Source organism: Lepisosteus oculatus, chromosome 8 (genome assembly GCF_040954835.1).
Source record: "Lepisosteus oculatus isolate fLepOcu1 chromosome 8, fLepOcu1.hap2, whole genome shotgun sequence".
In the NCBI taxonomy this organism is placed as follows: Eukaryota; Metazoa; Chordata; class Actinopteri; order Semionotiformes; family Lepisosteidae; genus Lepisosteus; species Lepisosteus oculatus.
The window spans coordinates 9622215-9644183 of NC_090703.1; the positions used below are offsets into that span (position 1 = coordinate 9622215).

Sequence of the window (21969 nt, forward strand, 5' to 3'; positions counted from 1 at the left end):
CATTTGACATACTTGAGACCTAAACTTTAACCAAATAGCTAAACTGAAGACATCTTACAAGTTAACTTAGTTTGTATAAAGAATATATAGCTTTTATAAAATTAACAAGTGTCATTTCAGACGTGGGGCCAGATCAACATATAACACTGAACTACCCACCAATTGCAAGCTTGGCTTTCTGAGTTTTCTGGAGGGCTGTTGTGTTAGCGAGCATTCATTCCAGTTCAGTCTTAACATGTCACACCAGTTGTTTACTGGCTTAACTGGACAAATTTTACATGTTTTCACAGTTCTTCAGGTGCTGTTGATTTAAAGACTCAGACCCTGCGGACACATGCACTCCAAGACTAGGATTGGATACTTCTGAGCTAGGGCTTACTATACAGTATGGATAAATGCTCATAATTAATTCCAAAAGAGAACATTAACTTCTTCTACTACTACTAAGAACTACTTTAAAACACCTCACAACAATGAATGCGATCTTAAACAAAAAAGATGTTCGTTGGCCATTTCCAAGAAAAAAAAAGCAATCAATTACAAAACCCATGAAATGCCTGCATTACCCTTCCACAATGGAATGAATTAGCTTCAAACTTGGATCTTCCAGCAGCTTCATGTGAAGGCAAGTAAACATATTATAAAAGGAATTCATACTCAAACTAACAGTCTCAAAATTATTTTATTCACAATTACAGTTTAACACAGAACTCACTTAAAAGAGACAATAAAATGTTAATGTAGAATTGCAATAAGATGAATGGTACAGAAAACAAGACATTTATATATATATAAAAAAAAAAACTCAGAGAGAAAGTCTAAGGAGGGCTACCTTACTAGTGCAAGTACAGAAATGAAACGTATCGTCCTGGAGCTGGTTGAAAAAGAAAACGTTTGAAAGCCGTACTGGATTCAAAACTGTGGGGCTTTAGCTCACTGAAGCTGGTGAGTCTACAAGCGTGGGATGAATTCTGGGATGCTTGAGTACCATTTGTGGCAATGTAGCTTTGCAAGGTGATTGCTCTCCTGTGGTTCCAATTTTGTAGTACTGTCACTGATCAATAAGGGAGAAGTCAGTTTGTTGAAATTAAGTCAGAAGTCTATTTATGAACTGACAAAATGGCTACACATCAATGGCATGTACAAGACTGGCCTGTTCAGTTCACTCCCGGGTGCTTTTTTCCAGGTGTCCCGAATGTTCATGATGCCGCAGTAAGAGAGCCTGCTGCACACTGTGGAGATGCTCTACAAGTGTTCTTCAATCTTATCACCAATCACACGTTTGTTTACTGAAGTCCTACTGACCAAAGACGATTACTTCTTGGGTTTCTCCAAAATATTCAGAAATTTTCCTCTGGTCATTTCTCTGGCTGAAAAACACAAACAAAGGTTATCTCACAATTAGACAATGCAGGTAAATTCGCGCACGCGCACGCGCACGCGCACGCGCACGCGCACACGCACGCGCACGCGCACACGCACACGCACGCACGCACACGCACGCACGCACGCACACACACACGCACACACGCACACCAGCATCCTGGCCAAATTTCCCATTGGCCTTTACCAATCATCCTCCTAATAATCCCCATTTCTGAATTGGCTTAATCACTCTGCTCTCCTCCCCACTGATAACTGATGTGTGGGGAGCGTACTAGTGCACTATGGCTGCCGTCACATCATCCAGGTGGGGCTACCTGTAAAGGGCTTGGAGTAGAGTGTCCAGCAAAGTGCTATATAAGTGTAAGTAATTATTATTAAAAAAAAATTTCGATAAGCAACAATTTAATAATCATAAAAGCCCCACTTCATCTTGATGATTAGCCTTTAGGTTTGTCAGTAAGATATTTTGCCATGAATTATCACATTTAAGTTCTTGAAGGCTGATAACCTGTCAACAATGTGTGTCCACTGGAGACACTAAATCTGGGAAATTACCCTAAAGCTGGAGAAGACAATACTTAAATAAGCAATACAGTGAAATCATGATCAAGAGGTGCTATACACTATAAAGCAAAATATAAAGACATCCTCAGTGAAAGGTACCCAACCAACAGGTTTCATGAAACAGAAAAAAAATTAATATGGCTACATTAATGTGAAGGCACTGTAAAAGAACTTTCTATATGGCAGAAAGTATGAAAAAATAATCTCGTTTGACAGACAGCAAGGACTACAATTATAATGTTTTCACGGACTAAACACGGCCATCCCATCAGTGTACTGTAAATAAATCCAGACCACAGCAGCTGGTGAGCGTATGCACCAATTTTCAGAGAACGGCCAATCCCCAGGCTGGAGTGGGAAAGCGAAAAGTGAGAAGTGAAATTCGTCGGGAGTGCAGAGGTCAGCACCCCTTCTGTTGCTTGACAAGTGCTACAGAAAGTGTGCACAGCATGCAGGGCCACGAATCACTGCACGCTTCTTCGGAATGAGAACACACAGGCCTGGCCAGTCAGCTCTGACGGTCTGAATTCTGTTTCAGACTGCATTACTCAAACTCTTTCTTGCTTGCCGTTATTATTGCTCTTGTAACTGGTAAGATGCAATGCATAATATCAAGTGAAATGATTCTCACCTTGATAAGAATTAGATTCATTTCTCTAAGCAGGGTTTAATTTGAATTTTGATGCCTTAACATTTCTGTAGCTTTCTGGGAGATGAAAGTCTAATTATGACTATACTAAATTAAAAACAAAAAAGGGGATTTTGTGGACCATCTTGTGACTCGTTTATACGCAACAGCTCTTAAAGTGTTTTCTCTAGCTTTTAAGTGTTGAAGAGCACATAACCTCACTGCCTGGTAGCAGGCAGTGCTGCATCCTTGCCAGGACTGTAGTCTCACAAAGTTAATAGTTGCTTTTATAGAATTCAAATAATTGTAGTTAAAGGACTAAAAAGACTGAAAGACAAATCAGAATTACTGCTCTAACTAGACTCTCTTTGGTTAATCCTCTTTCTTGTACTGTATCACCAAACTATTGTTCTGTAGGCTACCCTCTTTGGTGCAATGTGACTAGTTTACTTCCAATCCAATACGATGCTCAGCCAATCAGGAAACTCAGGGCGATTCAAAATAATTCTATGGCAAAGTTAAACTTTCACATTTTTCCTAAAAAAAATAATACACTATGGACTTCAGTAGTGTGTTAAATATCTATTAACAGCAATGGAGCTAGGCAAACCCTACAGAGATTAGGAACAAGGTTGATTCCACTGAAAAATAGAAAGGAGAAAATGTTTCTACTGTGGAGCATTTTTCAGGTGTCACCACAGTGCAGACCTGTTCCGTCTCTGATCTTTTTTTGCAGGAATAAGGTTCTAAATGGCAAGACTGAAGTGAAATAAAGTACATCTCTGCTCCAGAAAATTTAAGCCATCAGATAATTCAATGTGGTAGAAAAAGACATGTATTATTCAGTGGTCATCTAATAAAACACAATGCTATAGAGGACATTTTTAATAGCCCCAAAGCTGAACAGCAATTATAGAACGAATGTAAGAATTATGCACACTCGAGCACTCACCAACACCTTATAAAATGTGCTACTAAAACACAAAAAAAGCATTCCAACATAACACCACTTAACACAATCGCTAGTGCAAAGCTAAACCAACAGCAATATTCCCCTCAACTTTTATAACTCTTAATGCTCCTCCTTCCCCAGTTTTTCAATGCATTGGCTAATGTACAAATGGAGAACAAGCCTCACACAGCGCAGAAATTAACTTTTCCACAGGATTTTCACCCTTTTTACCAAGAGATCCAAAAGCATATTTAAAAAAAATGAACTCATGCAATCTACTCCCTTTGTTCCACAGTTTGCTTGTGGGCCCCAAATTTGAAATTGCTTCGAGCCTGCTGGCTTGTGAACGCTCCTTTAATATGTGCTCAGAAGTTTATTTCACATTGAAATGAATAAAGAAGATCTGGCTACAGTGGAATGTAAGGATTTTTTTTTTGCAGTTTGTGGGTGATGTTAATGTCAGTGTGCAGGGACAGACTTATTTGGAAGACTTCCAAACTGCTTTACATTTTCTAGTTTCTCTTTGTTATTAAGATGGCTTAAGAATAGTGGATATTCAATTTCATTCATAAGAATTAAAAGGTTACTGTATGATAATTGCATAAAATGAATGGCTGAGATGAAATTTCAAAAGTGCACCATTCTTACCAACCTATTTTTTTTTACATTTTGCAATTGGATGAGCCTGGAAACCTTTGACATAACTCCTACACTGATCTCTGAATTTTTTTTTGCAGTAGAAAACTGCAGACAGAAGGCTAAAAATCAGCACTTCAATACACTTTGGTATTGAAGCTCCGCCATAAGCTTTTGCATGACGGATTATTAAAAATCTTCAATCTCTGAATGGCAACAGCCATAGCACCCTTTAAGCAGACAACAATCTACCCCCAAACTCTCGTCATCTGCATTATGTTAGAGCCGCATCAACCTAGAATTAATAAACGGACCCCCCCAATACACCCACCAATCTCTATAACCCCCTTTCCCCAAGCAGAATTGTTTATAAATGCACACTGCGTATTTAATTTGCAAGACGTCAGACAGGAAGGTAATTTATACAAACATCTGTTCATTTTTGACTTACAAAACAACAACACACACGGCATGCTGATACCACAGTGACAGAGCACGTGTCAGGCTGTCTGGTGGCAGCAAGGGGAGGGTGAGGGGGGTTGTGGATGTACTCTTCTTCAGTGTGCTGATGGAACATGCAGGGATCTGGGAAGCTGGGACATCAGATACCAGCAGACAGATGCACAGAAATTAGATATGCTGAACCTGTTGGGGCCTGGCTGGAAGCTGTTCATTCCTCACTCCATCTCATAATATTTTGGAAATTCTCTTGGAAAATAAAATGGCATGATGCACCTTTCACTTAACCTCCATTTTGGGCCTGGCTTCCATTGTGAGTTTTTCAGTTTTACTGTTTTACCCTCACCATGGGAAAACACAAGGAAAGGTTCCCTGGCTGTGTATTCCTAACCAAGACAAGACACATTTGTGTGGCTGTGACTCTATCTACCTGGCTTCTTGTCACAACTAATCAAGTGACGCAACAGGGAGTATCCAGTGTTTAGTCAACATGCTATGAAACAGGACATACCCCCCAGACTTACAAACAAGTTCCTGGTCCACTGAAAGACATGCATTACCTGTAAGGACAATTTTCTTGCATTCTTTAAATCACAGCTGAGATTCCATGTGTTGGGCCAGAAGTCTCTAGTGTTAAAGTTCCGTAATACAGATCTATTTTGCGCATCTTTAAAATCCTACTTCCTGACAAGGAAGGGATCACTGTAGAATTTCAGCAGGCTTAAATTGCTCCATAAAAACAGATCCACTACATGGAACTGATCCATTCCAAGTGGCAGAAACCTTTTAGTTGTAGAGACAGAGCTAAATCCAATTTACAACCTGTTTTTCACACACCAGCTTCCACAGCTGATACATGTCAAATATTTGTGCCTGGTTAGACATTCATATTTGGTTAGAAAAAACAAGATTACCGAGATGAGTAGTTTCAATTGCTGTCAGGCAAAATGAATAATTTTTGAATAATCATGAACAACACAAGCTACATGTGACAATTTTCATTCTAATATCATTTTACAAAAACACAATTGAAATGCTCCATTTTAGAACTGCATAAAAGGCCTCCTCTTATTCGTAACCTTTCAGTTTATACCCAGAATTTTGGGCTTTGCTGGGATGGACAAAATTATCAGAATCGCATTTGCAAATTGCACATTGTTTGATTCACAGCAGAAATAGCAAATAAAAGCTCTGATTATTTTTATACCGCCAGACAAAGCCACTTGATCCAAGTCCTAAATATATACCCAACATCTCTGCATGTCTGCGAAAGAGTTACCCATCTCCACTCCCTGAAGCTAATGAAAAAGCACACTGAATTGTAATTTAGATGAGATGAGCCGCTCTGAATAATAATGCTGGAGCAGCACTGTGGCCGTTTCACCTTGAGGTGTCCATCATCAGGTTAAACATGATGCTAATTGGATTCAGATTGATTAATTTCTCTCACTGCTGTCTATTCAAATAACGTTTAACAAAATAATCACAGCTCGTGACACCGAAGCCTACCCTTAAAGGAATGAAACTATCAGAATCAAGAGGTGTGAAATAAATTAGGATGACCCGTAATTACTGCCACGGCGATATCATTTTCATATTAGAAGAAATTACAGCAGGGGACGCAGAATCCAACTTTATTTACTTTTGAAAGTGCTCATTATGTCTTGCGGGAGGGAAGGAAGGGGGTGCAGACTCTGTTGAGGCTTGTGCTGAGAAGGGTTACCGCAAGACAGCCAAACAGTGCGACAGCCTTTAAGGAATCAACTCAGGAGACCTCATGGCAATCCATGTGAAAACTCATTTTATCTCATTAATGGTAAAACTAAAAAAAAAAAATACCAGTATTTTTTTTTGTTAATCTAAGATTATGACTTTTAATTTGGTAATTCTTTTTTTCTGAATATGATGTGGAATTTAGACTCAAAGACTTCGATCTACCAATCCATTTTCTAACCGCTTTATCAGATACAGGGTCACGAGGGAACCAGAGCTTATCCCAGCAAGCAATGGGTAGAAGTCGGGATACACCCTGGATGGGACACCAGTCCACTGCAGGTCACACACAAACATGCACACTGTCACACTAGGGCTGAATCTTCCAGAGGCTGATAAACATACCGGTATGTCTTTGGAGTATGGGAGACAGCTAGAGCATCTGGAGGAAACCCACACAACAACAGGGAGAGCATTCAAACTCCACACTGATAGCGCCCCAGGAATTCAACCCAGGGCCCCAGCACTCTCAAAGACTTATCCTATCAAACTCAGCTTCACAGACTGCATGTTTTTCTTTATCTAAAAAATGATTAGGAAGTATATAAAGGCACAGATTCAAAGTCCAATTTGCTCACTATTTACAAATCAAGATGATTATTTATAGGTCCTTTATACACTCTATCACAAAAAACTGTATTGAAGGTACTATTTAATACTGGCAATGGAGGGCTTCCAGGTTTTATTCAAAAGTCATTACTTAACAATACAGCAGCCTGGCAGGAGGAATCAGCAAAGTATATTTTATGTAGAAATAATTTTTCCTGCTTATACTAATGCATCACCGATAAATCTTGAAAATATCTGGGCAGAAGCAGGAGCCAAACCTCCCAGCCCTTTACACAACTGCACAGGCTGCTCCAATTGAGCCATCAACACCATGCTGTAAACCAATCTTCCAATCCTAGATTTGTCTCACTGATTTTTGCTGACATTCATTAAATAACCCGCAGGCTTCTTAAGGGCCAAGCTGACGAAATTCTTTTCCCATCGGCTCCTCTTGCTGCTGCCCCTCTCTGGCGGCCGAGACAATGAAGGACTGCGGCTCCGGTCCGCTGTCTCCCGCGAGACTGCCGGCAATTGCCCTTCTGCTCAGGTCGTTAATTAGTTTTCAATTTATCCTCAATTTCCTCCCGGTATGAAAATAAAATGATTTGCATCGCAAGATCAGATTGAATTCAGAAAATGACCTCCTGCCTCTTTAACAGACACACACACACAGAGATACACACACACACACAGACATGCACTGCGCGTGCTGCCAGTAACTCTCTGGGTCTCTAGGAGAATCAGGAGATCAATACTGATTAGGTGGAAGCTGAGATTTGTTTAGTTGATTAGAAAGGTCAATTACAAATTCTGTACTTAGTTAATCAGCAACTTGTTACAGCTACTATCCATATTGACTGACAACTGGATTGTATTAGCCATCATTTTGCTTGCTGTTTATTTCCCATATTTAGTTATTTTACTGTTGCACTGCATCAGTACCACTGAAAAATCAAACTTGAAAACAACGACAGCTTTATCACCGTCTAGCCTGATTTTCACAGATTGCAGAAGCTAAGCAAGACTGGGCCTCGTCAGTACTGGGGGACCTCAAAGGAAATCTAGGTACTATTTTTGAGGTATCCTGGTGGGCCAGTATGTTGCACTATAGCCCCACTATGGTGACCAGAGACACTGTGCTGTAGGAGGTGCTGTCCTTCAGATGCGACTTTAGACCAAGGTCCTGAATACTGTTCATTACAGATCCTGTAGCATTGTTCAGCGGAGTAGAGGCATTAATCCTAGTTTCCTGCCTTAATTGTTCTATGGATTTGTACAATCTGGCCTGAAATTTCCCATGTAATACAACAGGTAAAGACATTTCTCACATTTCTACCAGATTTGCTGTGTAGTGGGGCTCCTAGCTCATAATGACTGGCATAAAGACAAACCTGAGACGAACTCAGAAGTGTTTGCATAAATGCAATTTTAATATTACAAACACTTCACCTTGAGAAACACGTCTGAAGTATACGTGCATTGTTTTTTCTTTTAGATCATTGGAAAGTGACATTTGATTTTGAATGTATTCTGGAAAAAGGATAGCTAATTTTATAAAGAATTCCTAAAAGAACTGAAACATCAGTGATACAGATGTTAGAGAGTCAAGAAGAAATGAGACAGATGAGTAAGAGGAATGTTTAAAGTTTCAGTCAGCAATTATAAAAATGTGGAATTATTGAACTCTGAACAACAGAGTTATTGAAGTTAATAGGTAAAGCATCACATTTATTTAAACATAATAGAGCAAAAAAGTAATAAGTACGTTTTACGCTAAATATTTGTAAGTGACTTTGTGCATATGTGGTTGGTGAAAGGTAAGTCAAGAAAAGTGCCTGATATTAAATGAATAAATCAAGATTTTGAACAAGGGGAGAGATGGCAATGACCTGTGTGGCAAGAATGAATCTTTGATTCATGCAATTAGAGACCGAGAAAAGTATTTGTGAGAGCTATGCATCTACTGTGTTCCCTGCATTTTCTTATCGCTGTAGACTGTACAGTACTGTATTTTCTGTATTACTGTTTTCATAATACTTTAAACTATATACATACACATACTAATACTAATACAATTATGATTGATTTTAATCAAGGGAGGGGAACAGGAGAGTCTGAGGGGGGTGTTGTGATTTTGGGTATACACAAGAACCTAACTACAGTGTTAAATGCAAATCTTCTGTAATGACAGCAGAAGACTGTTTCACCCACCCCACTCTCCCTCCAATGTTTTCTAAAGATCGTGTCACAATGCCAAACCATGCAGTACTGCAAGTCAGACCTGCAGACCTTACCAGTCACTGAGTGGTGCCACCCAGCTATTCAATGGGATTAACAGAACATATCCTCAGACTGATACAAACTGAAAAGCTCATTTTGCTATTAAAAAACAAAATACAGTGCCTTGCAAATGTTAAAGTGCTAGCATGTATTTTATAATTTATTGCTTGCACTTTGAAGCACCAATTAATGCATATTACTGGTATACAGTATTGAAAAACCTATTCACACAAAGCAAAAAAACAAAAATATAATTAGTATGAAAGAAAAACTGAAAGGTCATGATGGGATAGGTATTCAACCCTTTGCTGTGGCATAAGCAACACATTAAGTTGAATTGGTCTCTGTTTAAGTGCAATAACAATGGTTTTCATGATTTCAGGATAAAACACCTGTTTCTGTGAGGTTCAATGATCACTTACTGAATTTCAAGAAATTAAGGAAGCTTTCAAAGAAAGATTGGGATAAAGTCATGAGCATCAGTAAATGATACCTCAAACATGTCACAAGACGATCCTGTATGAGAGGGTGGCCAAGAGTGAAGCCACTATTAAAAATAAGCCATCTACAAGTGTTTACAATGAAGCATTTAAGGGATACAGTAAACATGTGGCAAAATGTTTTGTGGTTAGAGAAGACAAGATTGGAACTTCTTGGCATAATTGCAAAGTATTACATAAGGCTCAAAATGAGGACAGCGAAACTCCCAGTCAAGCATGGTGGTGTCAACATCATGCAATGGGGATGCTTTTTCTCCACAGGGACTGGAAACATTAAATGGATTGAAGGAAAAATGGATATAGCAAAGTACAGGTGAATACTAGAGGAAATCCAGTTATACTCTGCTGAAGACTTTAAAACTGGGAGGATAATTTAGCTTTCAGCAGGAGAATAATCCAAAGCACAAACCCAGAGCTACACTAGTAAGGCTTAAGAATAAGAATATGGACCATCATAGAAAGGGCATACTTGTATTATGTACCCAACGTAATATAAATTCTTTTAAAGAACACCACATCTGCAAGCATCTAAAATTCATTCTTCGTGTTTTACAAAACACAAAGCAATTGAATCGGAATGAAAAGCTTTATAGTGACCCCTGCTTAAAACAGAAACAAGCACATAAACATCATAAAATCCCCAAAGCCCAGATGAGTGATGAGAACATTCCCAAAACCATCCCCGCACTCGGTGTGATGGAAAGGGTGATGATTAGCAAAGGGAAGTGGCTATTTGACCTGCAGTTGCAAATAAGAATTAAGATGGATCCATTTGGCACTGAAGGCAGATGACCACCTAGGTTAACAAGAGTCGTTTTTATCTTGACTGCCCTAATACAGTTTCATTAAGCCACAAACAGACTGTAATCCTACCCCTTTTGCTCCTCTTCAACTGCCACAGTGAGCTATTACAGAGTGTAATCTTTATTTAATGGATTTAACATCCATCCTCTCTGCCACCGTCCCTGGGGACGCCCAGAGCAAAGGGAAGATGACAAGCCCCCCCTCACCACTACCCATTCCACCCCCCCCCCTTCCACCTGACGCTCATGTTTGTGTTCAAAATTCAATTACCCACTTATTGATACTTCACAGGAATATTTAAGATGCGGACACGAGTTATGATTTCCCAGGGGGGCACTGGTTCCTCTTTATATCTGTGCCCATCTCCCCTTCTCTTACCTCCCCATCTCAGCACATCTGCACTCAACCACATACACTAACACGCACACAAACACACACACGCCCCAGTATGGGACTCAGCTCCTAAAGCGTCCTTATTAATAGGCAATCAGTCACAATTCATTCATTATATTGCCCCAAAAGGTTCATACCGTTGCGGTGATTAGCCGAGAAAAAATTCTATGAAATCCTAATTTATTTATGTAAATTATATGTCATTTCAGATCTGCTCAGGATGCATTGGGAAGGACAAAAGGAGCCATGTGCTCAAGTTTCATTCTTTCTCTTCTGTATAAGACCAGTCCTGTTGCAGGGTCACGTGACAGATCACTAATTAATGAAGATTCAAGGTAGTTATTCTGAAATAATTTTCATTTCATTTGCATCCTGGATGCCACTCTGTTAACTTTATTAAGATGAACATAATCCTGAAACAAAAACTCCCATAGCTACTGGCAACAAGATCATTTTCTGATTCAATCTGTTGTATGAATACGGGTACAGAAAAACACAACACAACAAGCAAAGAAGCAAACAGGCTTAATAAGCTACTGAAGTTTATTCCATACGCGATTAACTAAAGGTATGAAATAAAGCACTTTCATTGAGAAATACGTAATCATTTCGACAGATTATGCAGAGATTCCAGTCCCACAATCACTGTCTGGGGGAATATAGCACTTAAAGCAAGACAGTCTCTTAGTGTTAGCAACAGTCCAGAGGACTGACAGGTTCTTTTCACTCTCCACCAACATATCGCACACAACTACACGGACACTGGTCCGATTCCTGCCACTTATTTGGTGAAAAACTTCATTAAATCCTGTAAAGTCAAGGCTTTTAAAATATCTGCCCTTCATGTGCTGTACTTTTAGAATTACATTCAGAAGTAAAAGTGTATTTATGTTACAAGATAAAATGATTTATTATGTTGCAAGGAAAAAAAAGTGTTTAATATTTTCAAAAGCATGCAAAAAAGTTACACTAGTGAGAAAACATTTGTGATTATTTACTGCTTTTTGTGATGCAATAAAGTGGCCGATAGCAGTGTACTCTACTGTTTTCTACTGCAGTCATCCAAATCAGAATTTCAACAAGAAATTCTTTGCACATCTATTTATCATAAATCCTCTGTAATAAAAATGGGGGGAGCCACTCTCTTCGTCATTTTAAGCTTGTCAGTCGCAACACTTCATAATCGTTCATCCTTTCATCATGCAGTCTTGATGGATAGATCCGATCGCATTACCAGGGTAGGGCAAAAATGCAATCATATTCAGCACTACAGTTCTTCTAATAAGACAAAAATTGATCTTCTGAAAACCTCTTCATAGGGCTTCAGTAAATGGGTTCCCATTAAGAACTGTCAAGTCTGACCTTCAGAATTACCTACAGGTACAAAGAGACATTTACCGCTAAGTCATTCTTGCACCATTTAGTGAATGTGGTGGTAAAGAGCAGCGAGACCCAGGTGTTGTGACGCTAGCTTAGCATTTTATCTGTTGTAAATCAGTGCCAGTGAACCTCTGCAGAGTTCAAGTAGTAGTTACCAATCAAGCTTGTTAATGACAGCCAGAGGCCGTCTGTGGACTGAATGCCCAATGTGGTAACCCTGCCCCCTCATCTTTTCCTACTCTAAAGGTACCGTTCACACTATTTAAAGCAACCACAATGCCTGTACTAGTGCATTTAAAACCGAGAGCAGGAGAAAGTTCTTTAACTCAAAGGGTTGAGGGAGTCGGGAACAAGCTACCCTACCATGCTGCTGAAGCCCATATCCTGGCCGGATGACGGATACGAACCTCGGATCAATTAGGCACTGCCTACCTAATGGGCTACAGAAGCCAAACAGCCTCCTGTAAATCTTATAATACTTACATATATAGTCAGCCAAAAAAAAAGCTGAAATTAAAATTTTATTTTGCTTGCAAGAGATTGGTTCACCTTCTTACTATCTCTAACTAATCAGAGATTGGTTAGAATCAAAGTTGCATTTTTTTATGTTAATAAGAAAAATAAACAAAGCAATATTACATTCTTACATTACTGCTATTTGTAGGCTATTTGTACTTTACTCAACAGTGGTCGCCAACATTCTGAATAAAATATACGGTCAGCCGTTACAGTCAGTCATTTATTTGGTCATAACTATAAAACTAAAAAAGCCAGCATGGATCCTGATTGGAGAAACGCTCCTGAAAAACCCGACAAAAGATCAGAACGAATGTCAGTATTTGTCCCATCTTCAACTGATCTCTCTGTGACGACTCCTGTCGCCTTTATACACAAATTAGGCGAGACATTATAAGACAAGAGGAGACCATTTATAATCAGCAGGAAAGAAAGAAACCCAAAGGAAACAGTTAAACAAACAACAAGTGCTTTAAAGCACAAGAACCCTTGGCTCTTCCCAGAGGAACCATCTCAATTCAATTACCATCAATAACGTTAGTTATCAGTCTTGTTTCACGACTCCCCTGTGTACGCAGGCTCTGATGACAATACTTAGCGGCCCGTGCTGGGGCTATTCATTATTAAGCAGGGCTGAGCAGCTGGGGCAGACGCGTGCTCCTTTTCAAGGCGCTGGGCCCGGTGGGACTTGGGGGCAGGTCTCGCCTGCAGAAGCGCCCCCCTGCCCCGGGGGCCGCCGAAGACCACAGGGGAGCGGCCCTTTCAGCTCCACCTGCAATTTGTTTCTTTTGCCTTTTTAAAATACAAAACAAACCACAAAAAAAAAACTATTGCTTTCTTTCAATCTCATTGGTCAAAGCTCTGAGCGAAACAGCTACACAAAACCAGAGCTGTAACCATAAAGATAAAAGACAACAAATGCAGCAATATCTCTTTTTGTCTGCAATATGCTCTTTTTGCACAGCATGATTGTTGCTTTGATTCTTACATTGGTGTTTTTGTCATGAATTTTTAAACTCTTCTTGGACTGCACTATCATACACAGAGAATTACATTTTCTTCATCTGCAAGAATCTATATTTAATTAGGTCTGATGCCATTAATTGATAAAGTATGTGTTGCTGTATCTTTGCTTTTATTGTACTGTTCATTGCTTTTGGGGATTGAATGACTGTAGTCATGCAACGTGGTCAACATTTTACCATTTAAAAGTAATGTTGGAATTTAACATTTCACTAATTATTGATATACTCTAGATGTAGAAGTAACTGCAGTATCGCCACATGAGTATCACAGCTGCTCGTCCACAAAAAGCTACACGGAACAGAATTTGCCCTCAGCTGTACCCAGAAGAATATCCTGGATGACCCCCTGTAATGGCAGATAGCAATACTGTAATATATGTTATCAGTTCATTAATTAGCAATTCCAAAACATAACACTTTTAGTTTAGAGGAGAAGGGAGGGGGGTGGAGCTTAACTCTTCCTAAATTACAACCTTGCAAATCCATAGTTTACATGCAAAAGCGTCTTCCTATTCTATTCATTCAAGCCAGGTCAAATTGTCTGCCTGCCTGTGATGATGTAACCTGGTGATCTGTTTAATCTTAGCTGTTTTACAGACACCCTGTTAGTTTTCTGCATGATTGTGTGCTGGTTATTAGTATTCTGTAGCATTTAATAGGTCCACACGATTAACTGGGCAGTAAATCCTAACTCCACCCTGCTCTGCTTTCCCGTCTAATTTAAAGGCAATAAAAAATGGGTCCCCATAATGAAAAAGTGGCCAAGATTTACAAGGCTTCCCCAGACACCGAGGAAGAGAAGAAAATTAAACTAAGGCACATTATAGATGTGCTATTAAAAATGCAGCATGCCTCTGTAAGAACTAATAATAGCTTCAACAATATTGAAGAGCACCGCATGAAGAGGCCAAAACACAACTGTACTTTTTGACCAGCATTAAAACTTAAACTGCTGTATTTATTTTGCATTATATAGCAATGGTTACCTTTTTTCTTAGAAACCTGAACTTGAAAAACAACAGCAAAAAAGAAAATTAATAAACCTCTAGAAACACATCTGTTGTACAGTGTAGTTTAAATTGAAATCAGCATACACATTTTTGGAAATGCTGTGTAGGAGCCTAGCCTGGGTTTTCCATGTGCCTATCCATACGTCCAAACTAGTCCTATGTAGGTCAAAGCCCAATGACATCATCACATTGCTTTTTCACTGAAAGCTCCATATGTCTGTTTACACTAATACATTAAATAATTCCTTCCATCAATTTTTGAATAAAAGTCCTTTAAATCTTAACTTCTATATAATACTACTGCACAGCACATCGGTAAACTACAACCTTATGAAAATTTAATCCCGATGTTAAGACTCAAGTAACAGCAGGGGTTCAGTGAAAGCAGAAAAAGTAAATAGAAGCCACAGAAGCTACTCATAGAGGGTCTATTGTCCATCCAGCTTCAGCACTGCAACGATTTGCTTTAAAGCTTTATGACATCACAGTCCATGCTGAACAATATAGGCTACATAAGCCCCTGTGAAAGGTTTGCACCAGCCTGAGTTATTAAGGAACAGAAGTCAAATGTTATACAATCCCACCTGATGTTATTCAGGTTAATATAAAATGAGAACAGGCTCAACTAGTTTGGAAGAAGGCTGACCTCCAGACATCACAAGTCCAATTCTGTGTCACCTTAATGGCATGTTTGCTTAGAGATCATTATTATGCTTCCCCTCTGCCTCCTCAGCACTGAAGAAAGACTGTAGTTCAAGATCAAGAATCATTTAGATTGGAAAGGTGTCATTTTTAACCAATACAATACAATACAATGCAATGTTTGTATTCTAATGTACCAGCTTTCACATATTAACATACTATATTAAAGTTATACTGGGAGGCTGTGGGTTGTTTGCTTGGTTATGCTCGTCTTGAAAACCAGAAGCTTGGATCATCTCCTGATCACAGTCTAAGCACTGAGTCATCTCAAGTTTTTAAAATTATTTTGAAAACCTAAGCATACAAAATTAATAAACCAAATACATGCTGGCAACACAGAGGTCATTTGTTTGAGATATCACTTTGACTAATAAAAGTGTAAAGGTATTATACGAATTTTACTGTAGAAATTCCTATTGGGGAGCTGCACAGGCCCCAATTAGTCACAGTCCTAAGCCTGCTGGACTACAGTGATGCCTCTGATTGATACTAAGAAATGAAGACATTGTGAAGTGTAGATTCTTCTCCACCTTTATTCAGGACAGTACTATCTGAAATAGTCAATGAGCAAGCCTCAGTGGACTGGAAGTCCATCTTCATAGTTTGTCTTCTAAATCTTTCCTCTGATAGGGTACACGCTATGACTGTTGCATGATGCTAGGTCCAAATACACAAAAAACATCTGTTCTTCTTTTTGCCAACTCCTTAAATTTTTTTTTTTTTTTGTTGTAGAAGTGGTCATTAAAGTAGACTGATAAAAATGAAAAGTATTAAATATTTTTCTGTTCAAACAAATACTCTGCAGAGCTGTAACAGTTAAGAAGTTTCTCTCTATTAAACAGTCATTTAATTCCTATTTCACTGGTAAAAGCAAAGCCTTGACAAATCATGTTTGGCATAATCCTTCCTAGAACAACCCTTGTTTAATCATCACATCTTGATGGAATTTTACAAATCTGCACAAAGCTCAGAGCCCACTCCATCTCTAGCTCTCTTGCCTAAAGCACAAAATGCTATTATTAAATTGTGAAACAGCTAACAAAATCATCATTTATTTATTCTTCTTTGAATATTAAACCAAGTCAGGATGACCATCTTCCTGTTTGCTGTGATGCTGAATCTTTAGAATGTATTCTTTTTATACTTATAAGTTACATGGTGAAAATGTTCTCTTCTAAATATTTTAACTGTATTCCCCATCATAGCAAACTATCGAGTCTAAGGAAAGCTTCAATCCACCCACATATGTTTTCTGCAGATCCATTAGGCTTTAACACGTTTTCAATTATGTTTTTTAAAAGGAACAAAATGGAATGATATGAAAAAAGGTTTGCAGGCAACATTAAAAGCACTCTATTTAGCTACTATTTTTTCTAGGTTATTACTCTTCTGTAAGCAGCAGGCGAGTTATCTAAGAAGCGTATTACAGCTTGCACAAATATCCCTTAATGGCTATTTGCCATGGCCCATGCTGAGCTGTTTTCTGTTCATATACAAATTCAGAAAATTAAGTACTCATCTTTCTCCTGAAAAAATGGAGCATTTATGACCATAATCCATCCCATGGATTATTATATATAGATGCAGGGAATCTAACATATTAGTGTAGTCAGATTTTAGAAGCCTGCAATATTGAGATTTAAATGCTTAAAATTTGATAAAATGACAAACAGGATTGTAGGCAATTTAATTTCAGAAAATTAAGATCCTATTCTTTTTTTCCCTAAAGTTTTTTTGCAGGTAATACATTTTTATAGCTTTTGTGAAAGTACTTCCTATTTGATTGCATATTTGTACAGAGGGAATGGCTATCTGCTAAGAGAAACTAAGAGTTTAATTATAACACTGACATGAAAAAGAAAAGCATGCGAAGTACAATCCCCAGCTCCACAAGTTTTATACATCATTTTTGTTTCCATATTTTTGGATCATGTAAATTAATGAAGATGAAACAGAATGAGTTCTTTACCAGTACAGAGATTACTACAGTAGGCTTGAAAGCAGAAATCATTTTTCCCATGTAAAGAGGAACATTCTTTGCTGTGAACGATTGGGCATCAGTCATGCTTTGCAGTCATGGAATTAGGTACTATAGAACTCCATCCCAACGTAACTATCAGTGCTCAAAATAATGACTTCTTTTAGTTTTCCAAGTAAGAGATGTAGTTATCATAAAGTCTTCACTCAAGCTAATACATGTCACTGAATCAGCAATACACAATGTCCTATTTTATCAGAGTAGAGAGACTACAACTTGAAAGCCTATGCTGTGTTGGGCATTACATAGCAAACTGACTCATAAAAAGCAGATGGAGATTAAAAGAAATCATGGTCAAATAAGGTTTTTGACATTATTTTAAGAAAGAGCTTTGTGTATGAATAATAATGGTTACATGCTTGAATAAGCCATCCAAATTTTTAACAGTGCAGGGCTAATGCACCCATTACAGCCAGGAACACTTATGACAGGGTAAGATAAATATTACATTCAGGCTCTGAATAAGTTAAATCGCTGGAATCATCCATTTTAAAGTAGGGCAATATCCCTTCTGTCAGCTCTAAACGCTAACATTGTGCACAAGCTCAGCAGAGAGACCACAACAGACTTGTATTACAAATACGGTGAAAGCTAACAGCACCACCCAGAGGCGATCAGTAGAATGACAAATGGCTTCTGATGAAAACTTAACTGAAACTGATTCAATCACTCTTTCTTATTTTATCTTTTCTATTAAAGGACTACAGTATACTATGTCTTCTGTGGAATATACTGCAGAACGTTACATCAGGCCAATTATTTTGAGGACATAACATATTTAAGTTGTTTTAAATATGACTATTTGAAATTATATAGGACTAGAAATTATATTTGATTTTACTATGCAGTTTTCTAGCTGCCAATTAAATTCTTTCACCCATTAAAGCATTCAGTTTGAGCATTCAAATACTTTTTATACATATTTAAAAAAAATGTATATACATGCTTTGCAAATTAACAACATGGGTCATCACTGGAAGGGGATGAATAATTCTGCAAGGCACTGTATAATAATTTCTACAACTGGTCGGTCTGAACTGATTTGACAATTCATAAAGGTTTCTTAGATCCAAAATGTGAAATGATCGTTACATTTAATCAAAGATGACAAATAATTCAATGCTTCAGTTCTCATCCTGTGGTGGAAGTACAGTACCAGCTGAAGTATCAAAATGGTCACTTACACTCTTCCAGTCCAAGCTGGTAGGCCAGATTCTGCAGCCCTTTTACTTTCTCCATCAGGTTGGCAGTGGTCAAGCTCCCTAATTCTGCAAACAAGAAGACACCGAATTCAGACTGTCAGGCCTTTTTTACGAAAAACCAGAGGCTAAGGTCAAATGTAGTAAATATTAGGAATTAGGCTAGTTTTCCTAAAAATATAATAACAAACAAATAAATGTCATGGGTCCCACTGTATAAGATGCACAGATGAAAAGTGTTTTAAGTTGAGCCGTTTTGTTTTGGTAGGGGGAATCAGGGGCTGAGTGAATTAGAAAAAAAACTATATGGTTGCAAAGAGCTAACAACAAGAGACTGAGATACAATATCTTATCCCTGAGCTATAGATGGTACATGTGAGACAGATATCTTATCTTATTACTAATTCTTAGGGTTAAATATGCTGAACTAAAAAATGATTTCTAATAACTCAAGTAAAATGTCATTAGTCTTTGAATTTATGCTGTTAGAATATAATGGAAAAAATTTATTTTGTTTCACGCAAAAATTCACATTGTGTTTAATCTACTTTTGGATGGCCTCATGCAAACGAACAGAACACATGATATAGATTATCTAAATCTAGAAGAACAGGTACACTGTACTCTCTACCATCTTTTCATTTCCAGTCTCTAATTTATCTCACATTCGTGTTTCACTCCCCAAATCCAATATATTCAAAAGGATGTTTCATTTTATTCCACTGTCTATCTTCCATCTGGTGGCATGGTGATGGGCCCTGGGTTCAATTCAGGACCTGCAGTACTATCTGCGTGGAGTTTGTATGTTCTCCTTGCGTTCATGTGGGTTTCCTCCGATGATCCTATTAGGTTAATTTGCTTCTGGGATAATTGGCCCTGGTGTGAGTGTGTGTCTGCCCTGCAAATGACCGGCATCCTGCCCAGAGTGTATTCTGCCTCGTGTTATCTGGTGGCTGGGATAGGCTCCCTTAACCCTAAATTGGATGGAGCGATTAATAGATATCTATTAGATATCTTGTATAATTCTATTCTTCTTTATCGTGACAAAGACAAGTTATGGTCCTTCAGCAATTTAAAATGAGTTTGAGAGTGGTTTATATTTCACCCATTTGTTATCCTACGCAGAGGTGTGAGAGCGGGAGCCCCACCCAGCAGACACTGAGTTCCCACTGATGGGTTGCCGGTACACTGCAGTACACATACAAAGAGACACCAATGAAACCAGCCGACATGTCTTTGGAAGATGGGAAGAAACAGAAGCACCAAACAAATACCCACTTGATCATGGAGATAAAATGCAAACTCCCCACGGAAGGTAGCCCAGCCCAGGTTCGAACCCTGGACAAAAAGGCTATGAGGAAACAGTGCTGACCTCCACGCCACACAAACTCCACAGCTTACTTCACAAGAACAATCATAGCAAGTTCAAAATCAACACTACAGATGGACTACAATACTCAATGCTACACTGTTACCTTTTAACATCTCAATGTCATCATTCTCCAGTTCAGCCATCCACTTGGGTGGGGAGTTGGTTATTGGCTACAGAAAGAAACGTAAAACAGAACTATAATGGCAAAGCCAATAAAAAAAATACAAACAATTCTTCTTGGTTCGATCACTTCAGTGTAAATTGCCATTCCCCCAACTCACTCTCCCGAGAAATAACTACAAAATAAAGTATATAATACGTTCATGAAGGTTTATTATTTATGTGCAAAAGAAACATAGCACAAAAAAACACTTACACTTTTAAAAGAAGCTGCAAATTCTGCTACACCAGGCACTGTAATATAGAAGTTTAAAAAAACAAACTTGATGCACAATGAACCGACATATTCCAAGATAAAGGGGTCAGGGGGTCAGGAGAACAGTACAGGAACAGTTGACTGCTGATTTCTGAGAGCGTGAAGAAGAAAAGACAAAATTGGAAAGGACAAACCTGACCAGGCAATAGGGTTATACCGTTACTTCAATCTGGCAAGTGCCCTGGGACCTTGTAGTTAAGCATGAATGCTCAATCTGTTATCTCCTTCATAGAAAGGAGATCTACATCATTAAAAATGAACATTGTAATTTAGCTCAAATAAAAGAGGACTGCAGGACAACTTACCAGATAACCATTTATAATGCTACACCTCAAGCAAGCAGACCGGGTCTTAAATTCACATTATGAAAGCACTCGAAGAGTATTGTATTAGCGAACTGTACGAATTGGAGTTTCCCTCCAGACCGCGAATGTCTAGAAACTTGCTAGTGTGTGACCAATGCAATGTTTTGAAAGTGTGAATAGCAGACATGCAAATCGTTTTTGTACCAAAGACATTTCGCGCACATGTGAGGGAGGTCAAAACTTACATTGCTCCGGCCACAGATCTGGTGAAGCCCGGTCTAACTTTTCAAAGCTCAGCAGAGAGGTCTCCAAGTCATCACCTTGATTACAAAACAACATGCATTACACTTTACATCATAAATGTCTACATGCTTCCTGTAACGAGGTACAATATATGACCTCGATTATAGCAGTACAAGTTATAACTAACAAAGAGCTTAATCAGGAAAATAACGTAAACGGAAATAAAACTATTATTTGACAACATAAAATGCACAGCATTATAGCTTCTTTGCCCTTTTACAAGTATGCAGAGTTAGAAGTCCGATCCTATTCAAAATACACATTTGTGGTTCTCTACACCTATGTAAACCCATCCTATTACGTACGACATACAATACCTAAATTACTATTTAATTAAAACACGCTAGCAAATCGACAGCTATGTTACGAAGCATCTCCGTAGTGGCCACTCAAATTTAAAAAGACAATTCGTAAGAAAATACCTAAGTTTCAAAAATGCGATATTTTGTCTAAATAGTTCTTTCGGTGAAACTGCAAAAGCTTTCTAAACCCTTCTTCCAGAAAGTCATATAAACCTGAAATTAGAATTTACCTCCACTGGGAGACGCCATTTTCAAAACAACATCACGTGACCAACGGGGCCTGTTTGCCGTTGCTGATAAATTCATGCAGTTTTTAAATTTCTGAATATTTAATTACATACGTAAACCACATTGATAATTTGGTACTCATTACGTTTATTTTTTTTACTTATTTAGTAACTGACACATAATACATTTAATCTACTTTGGCGATTAAACATAATGAATGGCATTAGGA

The 21969-nt window shown here is 38.4% G+C and overlaps 1 protein-coding gene across 1 annotated transcript; it reads right to left on the bottom strand.

The window, feature by feature from the left end:
* Window positions 1–663: 663 nt before the first annotated feature.
* On the bottom strand, window positions 664–21847 carry lin52 (lin-52 DREAM MuvB core complex component). The gene is made up of 6 exons (XM_006632369.3): window positions 21743–21847; window positions 21153–21227; window positions 20543–20580; window positions 20270–20336; window positions 18780–18863; window positions 664–1370 (listed from the first exon to the last, which is right to left on the bottom strand). Exons 1-6 carry the CDS (start codon window positions 21816–21818, stop codon window positions 1315–1317), a joined length of 396 nt encoding a protein of 131 aa, XP_006632432.2. The 5' UTR covers window positions 21819–21847; the 3' UTR covers window positions 664–1314.
* Window positions 21848–21969: the final 122 nt, after the last annotated feature.